At 39.2% G+C, this 20,228-nt stretch overlaps 3 protein-coding genes across 6 annotated transcripts; 1 reads left to right on the top strand and 2 right to left on the bottom strand.

The window, feature by feature from the left end:
• Window positions 1–111: 111 nt before the first annotated feature.
• On the bottom strand, window positions 112–12,345 carry rnf40 (ring finger protein 40). Of its 2 annotated transcripts, none has more exons than XM_067488000.1 (20): window positions 12,261–12,345; window positions 11,602–11,753; window positions 11,317–11,484; window positions 10,677–11,007; window positions 10,282–10,482; window positions 9,947–10,068; window positions 9,685–9,831; window positions 8,551–8,625; window positions 8,303–8,422; window positions 8,002–8,181; window positions 7,648–7,783; window positions 7,264–7,385; window positions 6,861–7,120; window positions 6,447–6,564; window positions 6,166–6,315; window positions 3,916–4,128; window positions 3,693–3,818; window positions 2,820–2,960; window positions 2,585–2,686; window positions 112–2,216 (listed from the first exon to the last, which is right to left on the bottom strand). In XM_067488000.1, the coding sequence occupies exons 2-20, from the start codon at window positions 11,740–11,742 to the stop codon at window positions 2,040–2,042; spliced, it is 3,030 nt and encodes a 1,009-aa protein (XP_067344101.1). In that variant the 5' UTR covers window positions 11,743–11,753; window positions 12,261–12,345; the 3' UTR covers window positions 112–2,039. The 2 variants fall into 2 exon arrangements, with proteins under 2 accessions (XP_067344101.1, XP_067344102.1); XM_067488001.1 differs by having other exon boundaries at window positions 3,916–4,125.
• A 182-nt stretch (window positions 12,346–12,527) lies between these two features.
• phkg2 (phosphorylase kinase, gamma 2 (testis)) lies at window positions 12,528–16,456 on the top strand. The gene is made up of 10 exons (XM_067488770.1): window positions 12,528–12,753; window positions 13,032–13,140; window positions 13,223–13,398; window positions 13,500–13,554; window positions 13,680–13,745; window positions 14,027–14,190; window positions 14,295–14,385; window positions 14,482–14,635; window positions 14,817–14,942; window positions 15,027–16,456. Exons 2-10 carry the CDS (start codon window positions 13,046–13,048, stop codon window positions 15,270–15,272), a joined length of 1,173 nt encoding a protein of 390 aa, XP_067344871.1. The 5' UTR covers window positions 12,528–12,753; window positions 13,032–13,045; the 3' UTR covers window positions 15,273–16,456.
• On the bottom strand, window positions 16,404–18,816 carry cfap119 (cilia and flagella associated protein 119). Of its 3 annotated transcripts, none has more exons than XM_067488773.1 (9): window positions 18,516–18,816; window positions 18,375–18,409; window positions 18,203–18,268; window positions 17,931–18,094; window positions 17,522–17,592; window positions 17,292–17,408; window positions 17,128–17,191; window positions 16,760–16,834; window positions 16,404–16,659 (listed from the first exon to the last, which is right to left on the bottom strand). In XM_067488773.1, the coding sequence occupies exons 1-9, from the start codon at window positions 18,531–18,533 to the stop codon at window positions 16,505–16,507; spliced, it is 765 nt and encodes a 254-aa protein (XP_067344874.1). In that variant the 5' UTR covers window positions 18,534–18,816; the 3' UTR covers window positions 16,404–16,504. The 3 variants fall into 3 exon arrangements, with proteins under 3 accessions (XP_067344874.1, XP_067344873.1, XP_067344875.1); XM_067488772.1 differs by having other exon boundaries at window positions 16,760–16,837; window positions 18,516–18,814; XM_067488774.1 differs by having other exon boundaries at window positions 16,760–16,837; window positions 18,203–18,263; window positions 18,516–18,814.
• Between the last annotated feature and the right edge of the window lie 1,412 nt (window positions 18,817–20,228).

Raw genomic sequence — 20,228 nt, 5'->3', positions numbered from 1 at the left:
GTATTGCAAAGTTGAAAATAGTTTTAGTTTTGTTTTTGCGTAGGAGCAACTTTTCAGAAAGACTGCTGAAAGTCAACAATTGGGAGCATGAAAAGAGTGAGAGAGAGTCAGTTTATCACAGAAAAGATTTTATCAAGACCAAGACCAGGCAAACATAGTCTGACTTTGTACAGACGTGTGTATGCAATAAACTAAAATCTACATATCAAATAGCACTGGGTCATCTTGAAACATTTATTCTACCATCAGTGAAGACTTCATTTTCAGAATTTGAAGAAATCCTTTTACTTCCTCTCTATGAGCAGTGCGGCATTACATATAGTGTATAGTCCTGATAGTTACACACATAGTTTACACCAAGTATGTAGCCTTTTTACAACAGGAAACATGACAATGTTTTTATGGCAGTAGTACTGTTTCACAATGTTCAGTACATGTAGTAACCTTTCCCATTTTAAATCTGAAAGTCTTCTGAAGGTTAAAACTTGTATCTTCCTTTACCTAAATACCCTCTGAAGTTACAGAAATTTAACTTTCATGGTTTTGCTTTGGAAAGCACACTTTTGAATGGTGAGTGTCCCTTACGCAGGGTGGTGTTATTGACGTATTAGGTTGGGTGTAGCCTGCTGCTGCAGCACAAGTATGCAATAACAAAGCCAGTGGACGCATGCCTGGAGTGCTATCAGGTTGGCCCCTAGTCACAGTATTGTCTCATTTATTAATGAAAACCATTAGTTACTACAACATCTGTACTCTCTGGCTTTTACACTGATTACTTAGCACAAAGTAAAAACTGCTAATTTATTGATGATTGGTTATGAACATGCCTTAACAACACTGCTCTTGTATTATTAACAATAACACTTTTATTTTTTGCCAACATTATACTCTATTCCTGGAGGGACTCTTTAGTTAAATGTTCCCAAATGCCTGATAAACTTTTTCCCCCACATACTCATTCTTTCTCTGCAGCCTGGAACTTCTTATGTGTGCGCTACATGGTGTGAACTGCGTTTCCCACAAGAACTAACGTCAAACAGGCACTAACCAACCTCCCAGTAAATAGCTCACATCATCAGAACAGAGGGAAGGGAGATTCGCTGGCTCAATTGAGTTAGAAACATGTTGCTAAACAGATGTTTTTGTACTCGACTGTCACGGCTAACCTTTAGGAAAGTGGTCTAAGAGGAGCTGGAGCAGCACAGCCCACTAAGGACACCCATATGAGCTGACTTTCCACTGGAGTGATTTCATCAGTAATGAGGCACTATAAGCTGCAGATGTTGTGTCAAACTCTCCAGTGGGAACCATGGCAACAGTATGAACACACACAGAGGACCTTGCCCAAGGTGATCCAAACATTCCTGTATGTGCTGACTGGGTGCCAAACTAGCTGATGTCTCTCAGACTAGGTTCATACTATAGCCTAACCAAAAAAGTTAGATAATTGTGGTTGTTGTAATTTATATATTAGAAACATGTTTAGTTTTACACATGCAATGTCTGTGAATGATGGTTTGTTTAATTTTGAAGTGTAAATTTCAGCTTCACTGATGCAAACATATTTTTTTAAAACCGCCAAGACAAAACACTTGAAATGCTTTAGAAAGATCAACTATGTACCACTGCAGTTCCAAGTTCTTCAATACATTAAAAACAGTAAAGAAATGTTTAAAAGTGGCGCCAGTTTGTTTAAAGAGAGGATGTTTAGCATGGAAAGAATGTGAAAGACAGGAAAACAGTGCAGAGCAGCTCGACATGTAAGAATATCACTGTGTGCACAAACAACTCTGTTTATTAACCAGGGCACAGCACACTTAGTCAGATGAGTCTCTGATTGGTCACAAAATTAATCACCAACTGGCAACAGTGTGGTAAAACAAGTCTTTCCAAAGAAAGATTAAAACGGGGAAACACTCATCTGATATCCCCCCCAAACGTCCGCCTCTGAATAAATCTTCAGGTCCTTTGTCTTGTCTCTATTCTTTTCTCTCCTTTGGTTCCGTCTAATGTTTTCCTTCTTCATTCCTTTATGTGAATTAAGTTATGTAGATGCGATGGAAGTCGTTGGCTCCGAAGGCACAGTTGCACTTGGGGCACTTCCTCTGTCGGGTGTCGTAACGCATCTTCAGACATTCGTAGCAGAACACGTGGAAACACTTGGTGAGCACTGTCTCCTTGTCTCGTGTGTTGCAGCAGGGGCAGCGCAGCTTGGCCTGGAGACAGAAAATTTTGTTGCATATGGGCCAAATATCAATTTGCCAAAGCTCTTATTGCTTCAATTTATTGCAGAGTAACATAGCGAACACTCAAGGGTGTAACAAGCAAGTTTTTTTTATGTCCCCAAAGCACAAAACAACCTTAACATTTGTAGAGGTTTGAGCTCATTTTTTGGCCCATACTCAAAAATGAACTGCCACTGCCAGCCAATCAAGCAAACTATGAAGCTGTAATACATTTTGCATTACAACAGATAACATTAACACTAGACTTATATTTCTGTCAACATCTACTTCAGATTGTGCCCAAAGCTGTAGAGATTTTTGCAATTCCCTTGTTAAGGAAGGGTTAATTAGGGTCTTACCTTGTACTGGTTGATCTCCTCCTGCAGGATCTCATCAGCGTCAGAGTAAACCTCCATCTTCTTCTGTTTCTCCAGCTTTCGTCTCAGTCTGGACAGATCCTCCTAGAAGGCATTACAAGAAAAGATTAATTAAAAAATGATTTCTGTTGCGATCTTCAATCAAATATTCCAAAGTAGGTTGTGTGAATATGCAAAGTCTTAGGAGTGATAATCTGAACACTGAAAAACAACATACCTGTGCTCGTTTCAGGTTGCTGCTCTCTCTCTCTCGGGCAGTGCGGTTCTCAGCCACAGAGACCTGGATCTCCTTAAGTTTGGCTTGTGTGTGCTCCAGCTGCACCTTCAGGTCCTCTGCCAGCTGGGCAGCCTCCACTGCCTGCAGCGGGAAATGAACCGGACACACTCAATGAAAAAAAAAAAAAAAACCTAATGATGACATTCCTGAGCTGTAATGTGTTGGACAAAACGTTGAGACTTTTCCGTGTGCTTCAGCTTAAGAGAATCTGTTGTGTAATAACTTAAACAGATGCATTTTGTATTTTTATCTCATTATTTACTGCAGGTAGTGTGTAATCTCTGAGGACCATTTTCCAAAGCATACATTTTAAAACTCTATAGGTTTCAGCCGGCCAATCAGTTCCACTTTCAGTTACAAGCCATTGCATTTGTGTTTTCTGTTGCATTTTAACTTGCTAGTTTCTTTTTGTGAAAAAAGAAGACAGGATAAGCTCATTAACTTTTCCCCAGTGCACTTTTTTTTGCAGTCTTAGCTTTTAATTGGGCAATGTAGGCAATTATCAGAAATAAGTCACACAACTTCAGTAAACACCTGCAAAGATTGCAAGCATGGGAATTGAGGTAGACTCTGGTTTTAATTTGCTCACAATGTAGCTCATTAAAACAATGTTTTGTGGGAACAACCCTACAATCTAAGATGCCAAAAGCACCAAAATATCTTCTGACATATGTTATTGTCCAGATCCTCTTCAGATGCTGTTTAGTGTTTGTATTTAGGACACAGACATCTGTCTGAAATTAAATCACACAGTCATTACCAAATCTGAAGTGTAAGCGCTGACAGTATGACTGATGGCACCTCTCCTCTCACCTTCCTCTTGTTGAGTTCTAGTGCTTGTGTGCGGACAGCTAACTCTTTTTCCAGAGTGGCCAGCGTGCTCTGAAGGACGCCCTCTTTTTCTTCAAGTTTTTGAACAACCAGAAGCTGGGCATCAACCTAAGAGATGCAGCACCATTAATGAGTTAAAGATTTAGAGCCCTGACACGAAGAAAACCATTAAAGCTTCATTTCCAGGTTAAGAACTTATAGTTACCTGGGTTTTAAATGTGAGAACCTGGTCAGCCAGCTCCTCCTTCTCTTCTTTCAGTAGCTTGTAGATCTGGTTAGATTTGATTCGCTCACTCATCAGCTTGAAATTGGCATCATCTTTCTCCCGCAACTGCTGCAAAAGCCGGCTGTTCTGCTCCTGCATGTCCTCGAAGGCTTGGCCTGTCACATCCATCTCACTCAGCAGGGCTTCCTCCTCCTCAAGAGACACACGGGTATCAGTTATCAAAGACACTAAATACTGATGCATCTGAATTCCAGTTTAAAACACAGAAGAGCCTGATTTAAATCACCATTTGTAGACATTTATATGAAATCAACTTTTTTGAAAAAAATCCTAAAATATCTAAACTAATCCATGACATCAAAGGGTCTGAAAAATATTAAGAGCATTTACATTCACTGCTTTACAGGCTGAAAAACTGCCAAAAACATCAAACCTTTCCCAAATAAATAAATATCATTATTCATAGAGAAATCATCTTTTGGCTCATCATTGCACCGTTTATTTTTAAAATATAAACGTGTGCATTGTGTCAGTTTAAATCAGACTATTCAATCTATGGTGTCCTTTTGCATGAAGCATCACAGATGTGTAACGTGTGTAATCACGTTATTCATTACATTACAGCTTCACTGGCCTGTTTATAATTACGCATCATAATGTGCAGTCCCACCTGCTTTGTTTTCTGTGCTGCAGACTTTACTCTGTAGCATTCGCTTCATTTAGAATTAACGTTGCCTACTTACAAGTCAACTGGGGCCTATAAACAAAAGTCACATGAACTCACAAGCAGCTTGTTTATTGGACAGTTCTTTCAATGTGTTATTCCGTACAGGTACATTCTAGAAGCCAAATCAAGCACATCTGATTCCAAAAACGTCCAGCTGTTGTACATAACACTGCATACCAGTTAAGAAGGCAAAATTAAAGAGCAGGATAAATAATTATCAGTTCAGACTCTGTTTTTCTTTCAGTTAATGTTCTGCAAGACCTCCCAAGCATGAGGCACAGCAGGCTATCAAATTGCAAACATCTGTTGTCTCTAAAAGCTCAAAAAATGGTAAGTAAGAGTTAATAAACTTAAAAATACAGAAAGAACACTTTTCCACATAGGCTAGTGTGCTGTATTTGATTTAATTGCATTTTCAGTGGTAAATAACCTGCATTTTTAAAGGTGGTCTTGGTGTCATTATTTCTTTAGGGGTCAATTCAGAGTAAAAAGTAAATACTAAAAACACAGTGAGTGCAAATAATATGATGAATGTTAATTAATAAGCCTGTACAATTGATAATAAAAAAGTTAAGGTCAACCATTGAATGGATAATGGGCGGCTGTAGCTCAGTTGGTAAGGCAGTTGACCATGGACCACAGGGTCAGTGGTTCAATCCCTGCTCCTGGCTAAAAGTTGAAGTGCCCTTGGGCAAGACACTGAACCCCAAGTTGCTCCCGGTGGGTCAGGTGAGCACCTTGCATGGCAGCCACCGGCATTGGTGTGTGAATGTGTGTGTGAATGGGAAGCTACATTGTAAAGCGCTTTAGATAAAAGCGCTATATAAGCAACTATTTACCATTTACTATATCATCATGAGAAGAATTATTTTCTTATCTTATGTGGGTGTACTATTGGACATGTGATTTATATATTTAGTAAATCAAGGTGGCTCACAATGATTTGCCCCCACACCAAAGAATTCTGTTTCTGTGTTGATAAGAATTTTCTTAAATATCAACGTGACTTCATGTGGCAGGAAACAGATAACGGATTATGTTAATGAACATTTTGAGTTATTATTTTTTCCACTGATTAAATTTAGTGCTTTTCTAAATAGAGTAAATTACTACCACCACAAACAAAGTGAACAATTTAACAAAGAAGAAACTTAAAAGATAAGCTAGTGACTGAAAGAACTCACTACTTACAACAGCAATTTTATGATAAAACATAACCCATAGACACAAGCTAACCTAGTCATTCAGATCGAAATAACATGCCACGTTGTCAGCTTTCAATTCCTGTTCAATGGTCTAAGAATAGGTGAACCTCTTTCTTAGGCAAATGTGACATTCACTGCATCACTTTCATTCTTAACACAACTGGCTTGTTGATATTCATATATGGTACAAGTGTAAAGCTGACAGTTGAGGGTGCATAAAAACCTCTACACATTTCTTTTCTCTTTTCACAAAATAAGTAAAAAGACATTAAAATAAAAAATGAAATGCACAGATACCTGCTTGGTGGCAGCAAGTTTCTTCTGCAAATGCTCAATGGTCTCTTCTGCAACTCTGATCTTCCTGAGGGCATCTTCATCAGCAAGCTTCTTGCTTTCCTTCCTCTCTCTCTCCTCTAGCTCACGCACCCGCATCCTCAACTCTTCAACCTGGATCAAGATACAGATGGGCATTGTATGTGATTTGCTCTAAATGTTATGAGCAGCTATGAAAGACGTTTTTGATACAAGCAAAAAAAAAATTGGAAAAAATGGCAAAGGCAAAATACTATAGCACAAACCTCAGCTTTAGATTTACGCTCAGCTGCCATGAGCTGCACTTTGTCCCTCTGCTCCTTTGGAGCTGACTTATACATGTCCAAGAGTAGCTTCATTTCTTTCTGAGACTCCTGGGCTTTCCTTTGGGAGTGTACAAAAAGATTACATTAACATAGCTATGGCATCGATCTAATTGCTTGAATACTTATGACTAAAACAGAACACTAAGTCTTTGGTCATTATAATATCTGACTTCAGTTCCCAGTTCATGATCTATTGCTGCCCTGCACAAGTGCCTACCTTATTTATTAGGGGTGAATATTTTTCAGATCAAATATGACATTTTCAATAAATGAAGGAACAATTATAAAGTGTGACTCAGGCCAAAAAATATTTTATTAGAAATGAAAGGGGAGATAAACAGAAATGGAACATACTTAAGTTCTACTCTGAGCATCTTCAGTGTGTCAGAGTCTTTCCTCTTCATCTCATCAGTGCGCTGCCTCTCTCTCTCACGCTCTCTTTCTCGTTCACGCTCAGCCTCCCTCTCCCTCTCCCTCGCCCGTTGTCTCTCCAATTCCTTCCTCCTCTCCTCCTCCTCCTCCTGGTCTTCATCCTCCTCTTTCTTTACGTCAATGCTGTCACTCACCGTCTCCTCTAGAATTAGAACCCCTGTGTCACCGCTCTGACAACGCAACTGTTGAAAATAATTAGGAATTACTGTTATTTTCTTGAAAGTGACAGAAATGACAGTTTAGAGGAAATGTATCATTGCATGTCTCTGAATAAAAGTCATATTTTGCTCTGAATCTCATTGAAACCACAAATCGCGTCATCCACCTTATTGATCTCCATTTGTGTTTCCCGCAACTTCCTCTTATAGCGCTGCACATCACCTTTCAACTGTAGGTTGTGGTTCTGAAGGCTGCCGATTAAGTGTCGCATCTCCCTGTTGATTGGTCCTGAAAGTGCAGACACAGATTAAAAGTCAGAGTAACACACAAAACAGTCAACCTGTGGCTTGGTTTGAGCTATTGAACATCTGGAGGTGTGAATGATAATCTCTCATCATGTAGAGAAGTGACATCACAGTACCAAATGGCGTAATAAGCATTACTAAGTAGGATCTTCACATTACGGTAATTTAAAAAAAAAAAAAAAAAAACAGTTGTAACACACTGCCCTCTTTAGTGACATCTTGACAGAGTGCATTTGAAAAGTTACCTGCTTGCTCATTGGCTGCCAAGTTCTGCTCAAACTCAATGCGCAGCATCTCATACTCTTTGCGAACCTGTGCCAGGGTATCCTCCAGCTGAATGACCTCCGTTCGGAGCTTCTTCTGAAGTGATAGTTCATCACTCTGAACAGTTGAAAACAGCAAAATATTTTGAATCATGTTGCCAAGCAGTGGCAAAAACGTACAGTCATAAAGATGCTGAGTGAGACAAAAACAAATTGTGGAAGAGTAGCAGTAGAGAAGCTGTAATTAACTATGCAAGGAGTCTTTTTTCTCTGTTTTATAAAGCTTGTTTATCTTAATGGACACAACAGTTACACAAATATCTTTCTGAGCATTACCTCCATGTGTTCAATCTGTCGGAGGTGGGTATTCTTTGTAGTGAGCAAGATGGCACGTGCTTCATCCAGCTGGGTTTTGACCGCCAGAGACTCATTGTACAGCAGGGAAAACTGAGACTGCAGACATTTGTACTCTAGAGTCTCTTTCACAACCTCTTCTGGAATATTTCGCAAGTCCATCTGAAAAATCAGGATACAGACAAAGATAACAGTGAAGGCTAAAAAAAGGAAGGTAGACCACATTACCTTGACCAACACTCGAAAATACTTGTCTATGGTAAATCAATATACTTTAGTTTACCTTGAGCTTTTCACTCTCTCTCACAGCCTCCTGAAGCTCTATCTGCAGTTTCTCCAGCTCCGCCATGCGGCTATTTGCCAACTCCTGATTGTGCTCCAACTCTGCATTGAGACTCTCAAACTAAGATAAAAAAGAAACATTTTTATGCCTATCAAAATGTACACCAAACACTGGCAGTCAGTTACACAAGACATATTATATGTTACAAAAGAACTGATGGCAAAGAGATGCATCCTATGAATGGTCACCTTCTGAATGTTCAGCGTAATCTGCCCTCCAGATAGTCCACCTGAGCTGCCAGTACTGCTGTATCCAGACTTCAGCTGCAGACAGCAAAGCACAGTATATAAGAATGTTTTTTTATAACCTAACAAGTATTTAACACACAAATAACATAAGGACACCTGCGTTTCTGTATCTTTTGAGTTGCAAGTTTTTATGGTATAATTGTTTCCACCAGATAACTTGGTTTTCTGCCATGTACAGCCTTCTTTAAATCAATCCACTGGTTTTTGATAATATTCAAGTCTGGGGACTGTGGAGGCCACAGTAAAAGATTCACCTTTTTAAACCATTCCTTAAGCTCATTTCACATATGAACTTAGTAAAATGTCAGGAGAAATCATCCGGAGATCTTCCAAGTCAAAAGTGTCTCATGGGAGATTTCAGTGCAGATACAATGTGCACAAGAGGCAAAACTTGATAAAAATATTAGGCTGTGGGAAACAGCGTTTTGTTTATACCACATTAGAGCAACTTCGTCAATACACCCATTTACTCGCTTCACAGAGCAGTGTACACACAGGCTCCGGCTCACAGGATAAAGTCTGGATAATGTTGAGAGCATCTCACTCAAACATTTGCTTTCACACACACACATTCTTATATTATTCCTCTCGACAAAGTCGAATTTCAGGATTCCGAGTTGACTTTGACGTTGTCTTGTTGAAGGATCCACTGCCTCTGCATTTTTAGCTTTTTGACAGATGGCAGTAGAATTTGCTAAAACATTTATATTGGGCTACACACATTCTTCCTTCCACTTTATGCAGAGCTCCAGTGCCTGATCCAGACATACTCTGCCGAACCATCACATCACACATATCTGTGTGAATAATGATCAAATAATTTAACCTCAGTATTATGAGATCACATAATCTCCTGCCAAATGTAATGAGATGCAAATGTTTTCACTTAACTGTACATCGACAGAGGATGTGCATCAGTAAGAACAGCTGGCATGATATGCTTTAATGCTTGGAACCTTATCACTATCAACTCATTTGTAAGAGAGAAATAATAGCATGATTGTACGCCTTACAGACAGATAGAGGATGTGCGTCTACACACACACACACACACTATTATAGATAGTAACCCACCTGCTCCATTGCCTCTGCCAGGTGTTTGCTGAGCTTTTGTTCTCTGTTGCGCAGTTTCTCAATGTCCCACTGCAAGTCCTCTACTGTCGTCTCCATCTCAGAGACCTTGGTTTCAGAGCTAGTCACCTTGTCGACCAACTCATTGTACTGCATGACAGCAAGACATAAAAACAGGTATAAATATTCCCCATCCTTTTCTGTGACACACATAATCACATATCGTACACACTGACACCCACAAACTGTACCAAGAACACTATACCTCCATGGACATCTTGTGGTGTTTGCCCTGGAGAAGAGTGGCCAGGTCTCGCAGTCGACGGTTCTCATCCAGCAGAGTGTCGTTCATATTGTTGATGTCAGACTGGCTATCGCTCTCACATGCTGCCAATTAAAATCTAGTTAACAGTGCCCAATAAGTGCAGAGCTGACAGGTCTTAACTTGAAAAAAAACTTATGTACTAGAACAACCTAATGACATATAAAGAACCAAGTTTAATTAATTTGTAATGTAGGAAATAAATTTGCTGCAGGCTTTCCTCTCTGAATGTATGTGTGCTTCTCACATATAAGTAACACCCAGAACTCCATATTTACCTGCAGCCTGGATCTGCTTGCACACATCATCAATGTGGCTGTGCATCCTGTCAAAGACGCAGACCAAGCAGGCAATGGCTTCCTTGCTGAACTGCATACGGTCCTGGAGATGCAGGGTGAGCTCCTCCTCACTGCTGTGCTCTAGTGTTGCCAGGAGACCCTTGGCATTCTCACTTAGGGGAGGAAGGGACAGCGATCCCTCTGCACACGATCAGAAATGTTATATAGGTTGGTCAGGAGAATTGGTAATAATGAAAAAATTCAGATTCTGTCTAGAAAATGTAAAACATACTGTAGATGAGAAACTGATGTGAGAAATATTGTTCATAGATAATGAGATAAACATTGATGGAAGCTTTCAGGAGAATAACTTTGTTGCAAGAAGTGCTGCTTACCTAATGTTGAGTCTTGTGGGGGCTCTGTTGGTGAGATCAACTCTTCTGACCCAGTAGGAGGAGGGGGCTGCTGCTGCTCTTCATGACACTCTTCTTTTTGTTCCCCTTGTTGCTGTTGCTGTTCTGCCTGCTCCCCCTTAGCCTGGGCCTCTGGAAGTGGAGGTGGAGGCACAACCGAGGTTGGTGAAGCAAGACTGACACCATCTTCCTCCATTGGTGTGGCATCCGGGAGAGGGGCCGAGGGCGGGGCAGGGGTAGATGTTAAAGGAGTAGATGTCACAGGAGTGTCAGGTTCAATGCGTTTGCGTAAAACATGCACGTTCTCTTCCAGCTAAAAATGGGAGAAACAAAGATTGAAAGATGTATTAATTCCCCTGGTCTGTCATTCACCCATTCACACACACGCTCACACACCTGTGAGCACTTTGTATGGCCTAACTTGGGGTTAGGAGTCTTTCCCAAGGACAATTCAGCACAGGAGGGACAAGGAATCGAACCACTGACCCTGTGGTCCATGGATAACTGCCTTACCAACTGAGCTGCAGCCGCAACAACACTTAGAGATAGAGTTATTCCGAAAACAGAGTCCTGAACTACTTAAACCCCCAAAGAAAAAAGACATAATTTGCTACAGGTGTACCTGTGACCAGTAGCGGTTAACTATCAGTAGAGTTGTGTCATCAGTTGCTTGTCTCTTCTCCAGCTTTTCAATTTTCTCTCGTAACTCATCCTCCATTGCCTGCCTCTGCTCCAAGCGTTCACACAGCTTCTTATTCTTGAACTGGAGGACCTTCATGTCCATTTCCTCCTGCACAGACCAAATACAGGCACCGAATTATGAGACATCATAAGGTGGTTTTGCCAGTGTTGTCATTTTAGAGAAATCTGTAGTAAATAGACTCAAGATGGGGAGTAAACAACTCACCGTAGAAGAGACTCCAGCTATTCGTATTGGCTCAATGAGAGTTGTGGTGGTGTTCTTCTCCTCTTTTTTGCTTTTCTTCTCAGGAGGTCCAGGGGGGCTGTCACCTCCTGAGGGACGCTTTCCTCCTCCAGCACCTGACATCTTTCCTTCCCCTGCAACACATCAAACATGACTTGGAAGCTTTGCGTTGGGTTCAGTTTTAATGAACTACTTATTGTTTTGCAAATGGAGAACTCGTTCATTTTAAGAGAGCTAGAAACTTTATTAACTTTAGCCTTAACATTACATTACAAGCGCACGACAACTAATTTTTACTCATTTAAACTACTACTCTTCTAGAGGTCCTATGTGTTCCTGGACGCACATCCTGGTTGTTACTGTATACGCCACTACCTTTAAAGCTACCAACTATGTCTAATTTTACATTTTTCCTAAGAATATAGCAAACTAACAGGCTTGCTAACGCTAGCTATGCTAATGCTAACGTAATTCTCCGAGACCTGATTAGCTAAACGGCGCTCTTTGTCCAGTGTATTTAAGGTCGGGGGTCTGATTTTTTTATTTACTCAGCACAACTATAGACGTAACATATATGTAACTATGTTCTACAGGCACAGAAATTTGTAAACAATTTTCTGACAAATATTAACGTCACAAACCTGCCAAGGAACCACTAAAAAATGTAACTCAGGGCATCCAGAGAAGCCACAGGAAACGACGACAAGGTACTTCCGTCAATTTTTTTTATTTAAAAAAATGTAGCATTTTAAATTTGCTAATTTAAATTCTTTTTAGTCTCACCCTAGAAATTATATCAATTTTTATTATTATTTTATTATTATTTTAAAAAATAAATACAAATAAATTAACCATACTGTAATCCCTACTCCGGCCTATTGGAGGCGGTACTGCCAAGCTCTGTAATAACGGGCAACAACTGTTTCAAGGAATGTGACCAGAATGTAAACATCATGATGTCGAGGTGCTAGCTAACTGTTGTCAGAATTCTTGGTATTTCATTTTTTTATTGTCGCCGCTAAATCGGATACAATTATGGTCTCAAGAAAGATTCCTTGAGCTAGGTTTGGACTATTATACTGGTCCATAATTTGCCCTTTATCGTCCTCTTTTTGACGTTTGATTGCATACATGGTGAGTAGCAGCCGGTACGGTCAGTGAACCTGCTGCTTGCTTTGCAGCAAGGCCAAAGCAAAGAGATAGCTAGCTTCTTGAATCAAGTGCACATTTTAAAAAAACTGTGTCCAAATATGTTTATGAACTGAGCTAATCACAAGAATGCCCTGCTAACTATAGTAGTACTTTGGCGAAATACACTTCCTTGTCAGGAGCTAGCTCAGTGGTTCCTGTTACAAAGCATGTAACACTGTTACGAAGTGAGACATATTACTGGCCGTTTGTTGCCGTTATAGATCTATATATCACCATGACCAAGGACATCGTTGTTGGAGATGAATTGCCAGACTGGGTGGGGGCTAAGGAATTTTATCAGAAATATGATCCCAAAGAGGTCATTGGCAGGTGAGTCAAGCAAAATAATTTGAAACAATCTCAGTTTTCAACTGAGATGATACAAATCTGTGTTCTGTTGTTGGGATGTCAGGGGTGTGAGCAGTGTGGTGCGCAGGTGTGTGCACAGACACACGGGACAGGAACTGGCAGTGAAGATTATTGAGATCACAGCAGAGAAGATGACGGCCCAACAGCTTGAGGAGGTGAAAAACTCCACACTAAAGGAGATCCAAGTCCTCAACTTGGTAAATGGGCATCCCTCAATTAGTAAGTCGAATTTATGCTTTTTTTTTTTTTTTTTTTTTATCACAATGCCCTTTTTTTGTACCTACCCAAATCCTTTAATGTTTGTTTTAATTCCCTTTCAGTCACTCTCATTGATTCTTATGAGTCCACAACCTTCATATTTTTGGTGTTTGACCTGTGAGTATGAAGATAATTAGGAAGAAAGTGGGTTATGGGTCTTCTCATTCTTATGTGAAACATGAATGTTAACTTAAATTAAAAACAATTCTCTGAAATTAGGACTTTATTGCTTTTGTTTTCAGCATGAGGCGAGGAGAGCTGTTTGACTACCTCACAGAAAAAGTCACTCTGAATGAGAAGGAAACCAGGTGAGCCAACCTTTGCATGCTAAGTTTATTTGGTAACACAATTTTCAAAATGGTTTTTATATATACTAAATTAATTTTACCATCAACTGATGATAGAACCATGTTGATTGTGATAGATTATTTAACTAAGTCACATTCCAGTCGTGTTTCATACCGTATTAAAATGATCTGAAACCAAGAGCTAGAAAAATAAATCAAATCCATCAACTTAACACTGTCTTTAAATCATGGTTAGTGCTGATGTAAAACTTTGAAGCATTTTGCAAAATCTGTTATTCAAGGAGCATGATGCGAGCTCTGCTGGAGGCAGTGCAGTACCTCCACTCCCTCAACATTGTCCATCGGGATCTGAAACCTGAGAACATTCTTCTGGATAATCAGGGACACATTAAGCTCTCTGACTTCGGTTTCTCAGTGCAGCTACAACCTGGAGAGAAACTTCGAGGTACTGCAATACAACACAGATACCTATAGATCAATGTTAAACAAAAAACTTTCACAGTTCTGCAAATAATTTAGCTGTTGTTTGTTGTATTTTGCTTTAAATAGAGCTTTGTGGGACACCTGGGTATTTGGCCCCTGAAATACTAAAATGTTCCATGGATGAAATGCACCCAGGTTATGGCCAGGAAGTGGATCTGTGAGTTCTAATTTATCGCAATAGCACGATCCTTGCTGTTGTCCTCACATTTATTCCAGTTTCTTGCTGACTTGTTTTGATGTGTCTGTTGGTAAGCTGGGCATGTGGAGTGATCCTTTTCACCTTACTGGCTGGTTCACCGCCATTCTGGCATCGCAAACAGATGCTGATGCTGAGGATGATCATGGAGGGTCGCTATCAGTTCAGCTCCCCAGAGTGGGATGACAGGTCTGACACTGTGAAAGATCTGGTAAGCTGAATTTCCGGTCACTCATTCCTAAAAAAATGTAATATGTTTATGTGTTCCTAATATTTTACTTTATCCAGATTTTACAGTAATTACAACAGCATCTTTTTTCAAGCAGTGAGCACATTGAGCATTACACTAGTCTTAATTTTTAATTGCTTTATTTTCTACTGGTCATACTCAGATATCCAGGCTGTTGGTGGTGGACCCAGTTGTCCGTCTCACAGCTGAGCAAGCCTTGGCACATCCCTTCTTCAGACAGTACCAGAAGGAGGATGTGCGGCTGTTCAGTCCAAGAAAGACATTTAGGGTAAGAAAATATTGATTGGGTTAATTTTAAATGTGTTTTAAAGCCTTGAAAATGACTCAATGTTTTTGCTTCTTGCCTTCTCAGGTGTTGATAGTCAGTGTCCTAGCCTGTATCAGGATGTATAGCCGTTATCGGAAAGTTCGGCCATTGACTCGGGAAGTACTGGCCAGAGATCCTTACTCAGTTCGTGGCGTCCGCAAACTCATTGACGGTTGCGCTTTCCGTATCTACAGCCACTGGGTTAAGAAAGGGGAGCAGCAGAACAGAGCTGCCCTCTTTCAGAATACAGCTAAGATCATGCTGCTGGATCTGGAGGACTTTGAAACATAATGGGTCAACCTCATTTCTGGCCACCTCGATTTTATTTAACCCTTTGCATGTGTTGTAATATCTGTGTTTGTTTTGTCAAGTTACTGTGTTTAATTTTATGAGGATTTCAGGGCCCGGGATTATTTGATTGATGTTGAATGCTTTCTTGTGCACCATCTATACTAAGCATGCACAACTTCAAGCTACAGTATGCAACTTTTTTCAAATATTTTTTAATAGAATTATGTTCCAAAATGAATCTTAATATGGAGATGTGCTTTCGAAGCCTTCTGTGAACAAGACTCACAGAACAGCACAGGCAACAATTCAGAGATAATCACTTCTAAAAGTTTCTGAGCAAAGCTCACCCTACTGGCCGATCACATCATTTCTACAATTTCATCCTTTTCTTTCTTTTTGTAAATTTTACAGTATTCTCATGTATTTTAATCTCATAAGCACTACTACCTGAAAGTCCGTACTTAGTGTAAAGACTAAAGTAGAGCTGTTTCAGCGCGGGGAGATGGAGGATTAAGCTGAGCAGGGTGGGTTCATTTAAAGTTTCGTGCTACCACTAGCTTCAGTTGCAAATTGTATCTTTAATATTTCTAATCTGCTTTGATCAAAGTTTGTGGTTGTATGAAACATTCTTGTCAGGTCATCATGTTTTCAGTACCACTTTGCGGTTAAGGACACATTGCACAATCGTTTTATATAGCACACCATGTATACTGTAGGTACCTTAAGCATATTCAGAACTGTACCTGCTGATTGTCATTTGTAACTGAGAGGATGCATTTCTAAGCACTGGGATTAATTATTTAATAGATAGTTAGTTATAGCCAAAATATATATGGTATTGAAACTAAGATTTATAGATGCTCCGGCATTAAGGATAAGAGCAGGAGGCATGTTTATATTTATCATTCAAGTCAAAGACAAGTACCTTTAAGTGTTTTTGAAAGAAAAATAATATAGCCATCATACATATGAACATTCCTTATTATATAATATCCACTTAAACTGTGGAGACCATTTGTGACTGCATTCCCCACTAACACACCACTATACCTAGTCTGTTAAGTGGTACTTTTCCTGAAAGTGCCTACCTGTGATATGTGCAGTAATTGTAAAAATACAAAATATACAATGTACTGTAAAACTGGTTTTATTGTCAATAAAACATACATTTGAGTTTGAATGATCTTACTTTGTTTGAGTGCCTAATTTCAAATTATATATTGTAAGTCACATTATTTTTTGACCTTCTGGTTGCCTTGTGGAGAATATAATGTGTGGATGTGCTGATCTGCAATTTCTTTTATTCGCTGATCTAGTTGTCCAGACACAAGCATCACCTGCTCCCTAACTTCTTTTTCAATCAATTTCTGCAGCTCTGATTTGGAACCTGAAAATGAGGAAAAAATAACGAAACAAAGGTTGAGTTTCATTTGATTATACAAGTTATTTCTGCACAGTTACAGTTCTGCTATAAATTGGGATCCTACCATTTGTATCTTCCTCTGTGATGACCCTTTCCTTTGTTTCAGGAGACCCGTCTTTCTTTAATGCCACTTTTGCTTCTTCTTCCGTTACATTTTTAACATGCAAAAAATACTATAAAGTGTTAATTAACATAAAGCTGAACAAATGCATGTATATATTTAAAAGTTCATTTTTTTGATTGTGGGTTTTTTAAATTATGAGTTCTAGATTATAGGTATTTACGCTGCAAGCATGTTAAACATGTTTGTTTTAATTTATTTTTTCATTACTTTCCTACCATTTGCTGTTTCCCACATTGTTACAGCAACATCCTCCTTAGTATGTATATATAATTATGTGCTGGAAAAAACTGCACATACTACTTCATTACCTGAAGCAGAAGAATCCTCCTGGTCTCGGATCTCGGAGTAAGTCAAAGACAAATCAAGTTTTACCTGTTAAAATGGAAAAGGGTGTTTCCTTAAAATCACAGAATAATTTTTTTTTTTTTTGAAGTTGCTTGACACATTTGGTATTATTTAAAATTCAACATACCTGTGGGGTGAAAATATATTTATAGAGTTTGAAGTGTCTCATGTAGCTGTTGTAGATGTACTTAAAGATATAGTTTATCTCCTCAGAGTTGAACAGATTGATACTAAATGGAGGTCGCTGTGAAGTTGGCAGACATACCAAGATGAAAACCAGAAACATTACAATGTTGGAAAAGTATGAGTATTTAAATGACATTATGAGTGGAAAAGACGGCTAACTGTTCTACACACCCTGACTGAGTGGCAGAGCAAAAGCTCCTTGCAGTATTTGAAGCACTGCTCTATGTTGTTAAGCGGTGTTTCTGCAAGAAAGGTTTTTTAAACACATCATAATATAAATCAATATGCTAGAATATTGAACCAGCATTTGTGGAAAATTACACATGATTATAGTGACAATTGTATTTAGTAGCAATTTTACTTCAATTATATTAAAATTCAATATTGACTATACTTTATAGATTACATTTTGTCCTTATCTCTATTAGAACATTTCTACAGAAATGACAAAATGTTCTATGAATATACTGTACTGTGTCACACATATCAGCTGAAATAACTCACACTTTCTTGGTTTCAAAAAAATGTCATGTCACATTCAATTGACTACACGGGAGTTATTATGATCAGGCTTACATACCTACATTATCCTCATGAATGGACTTGATGATGGACAAGAGAGCAGAGGTTTGTTCCTTTTTGAAGTTGCACTCTCTGCAAAAAAGCACAGTCTGGACATACAACTCCAGCAGAACTCCTCTCTTTGGTTCAGCAAGGTTAACTTGAAATACACTACACAAAGCACTGTCACACAGAAGAAGAGGTACAGCAGAAACATAAAGTCAGTGTTCTGTACACGTGATTGTGTATAAATTGACATATGAGTGTCTGGTCATAAACAGGGACAAAAACCTCTCCAGATCAAGAATGGACTGCATGTTGTCAATCTCCTCCATGTCATGGTAACTTACATCTGTCCTGCAAACACCCAATGAATGAATTCAGTGATAGACTTTGTTCCATTTACATAAAAACTTTACTAAAAATAAATAAAGAGGAGGACTTGACTGGACACAGCTCTCACCATAGCATCACCTTCGCTTTACGGTTCAGTGGTACCTAAAGATCCAAACAACACTTACTTTATATGCAGTGCAATGCCAATACAAGACAATGCTGAAGAGAACGGTTGTATCATCAAACAATAAACCACTGAAAAGCCTACCGTTATTTTCGAATCCATTCGTTTTTCAATGTTGACTAGTCGACATATATACAAAAAGTTAGCAACTCAAGAGGATGACAAGCGCGAAAACACAACCTTTCTAACGTACACAGATGAAATCATTTGCTACCAAGGTTAAATATTTGGACACAAAAACTCTGAAAAAACAAATGCAGGTGACAGTGACGCTGGATTGCTTCCTGTTTGGACGATTCGTTTATCCCAGCAACATCCAAACCTAGCAACCACAACAACAAATACAACCCCTCTTTTTTCCTGATGGCCACTCTGACGCTACGACGTGCAAAGCATGCGTGCAAGTCAGTGTGTAACGACACCGTGATGAGGCGAGGCTTTAGCCTAAATGTAGAGGTGAAAACATAAAAAAACAAAACATAAAAAGGATATATAATTAGTATTGGTGTTATGCAATTAACGCTAGAATTAGAAGAAAACAAACTTTGGCCTAGTGCGTCATTACTGTACACGTAGTGTTTCGCAAAAACTTAACACTTCTAATGTACTCGTAAAATACAGTATACCCAGTATATGCTGCTATTAAAAATAATAACTCATATTTAAAATAACAACTCATACTAGTTCAGGTAAACCTAACAATTGTTTGGTGACCTACTTTTAGGCTAAAAAAGTTATGTGATACCGGATAAAATACAGAAACACAAGCAAAACATGTTGCATAGACCTAAAGGGATATAAGTGTTAGTCTACAAAATCACTACTATTAGTAACGTCAAACCTTAAAAAAAAATGGACCAATGGCCACAGACCTGGCAGCAATGTAAATAAAGTAAATGTATTTACTGGGGCAAAGTGACAAAAATACACGTAACGTCACACAAAGGTAGCTGCCATTCATATTTTTTTAATATTTAATCCAAAGTTTTTAACCAGACTTTGTAACGTGGAAGTAAATCCGTCCATCGATGTAAGATAACGGTGCGATGATAGCACTCATGCAGCGCTGCAGGGTAACCATGGCAACCAGATAAAGCTGTCCGCTTCTGGCCACCGTCTGTTTGTTTTTATATTTGTTTGGTTCATCTTAATAGCACTGTAGATGATGTGCTGTGTGACGGTACAGGCCAAAAATTTAGGGCAAATTGTGGTGGTTGCAGGAGCAGCTTCCATGTTTGACTGTTCAAGCCAGGTAAGTGATGCAGACTTGTAGTAAAATGGAGTGACAGGAGCAGGGCACCACCTTCCTGTTTGTCTTTAGGCAATAGCATCTCCATAAAGCAAACTTAAAAAGGCTCCCTTGCCCCTGATGTTGCTTGAGCTTGCTCGAGCTGTGCAGTTCAGTCTAAGAGCATTATCCCCTTTTAATCCACTTTGCCTTCTGCTACATGCAGGTGGACAGACTGTCACAGGGAGCCGGGCACCACAATCAAACACCCGCTTCCATGTTTAACTGCTCTTTTATGTTGGATAAAGAATTATTTTTCTTTTTATTTCTCTCGTAAAGAAGTTTGATGCTGGAGCTTTCATTTTACCTACTGTTTTAAATTTTCCTTAATTATCCTTTGACAACTCTATAATTAGCTGAGTCTTTACTCAGCCATGGAAGACCCTGATATACGACAACAGAAGCTGGACAACCAGGTAAAGAAACAAGAAGAAATGATCAATGTTTTGTTTAAGCTGGTATGATTGCAATGCACTTCAAATAACCTTCAGTGAGAATGATATACGGTA

This window comes from Channa argus, chromosome 20 (assembly GCF_033026475.1).
Source record: "Channa argus isolate prfri chromosome 20, Channa argus male v1.0, whole genome shotgun sequence".
Classification (NCBI taxonomy): Eukaryota; Metazoa; Chordata; class Actinopteri; order Anabantiformes; family Channidae; genus Channa; species Channa argus.
This window is presented reverse-complemented; position numbering and strand designations above follow the sequence as displayed.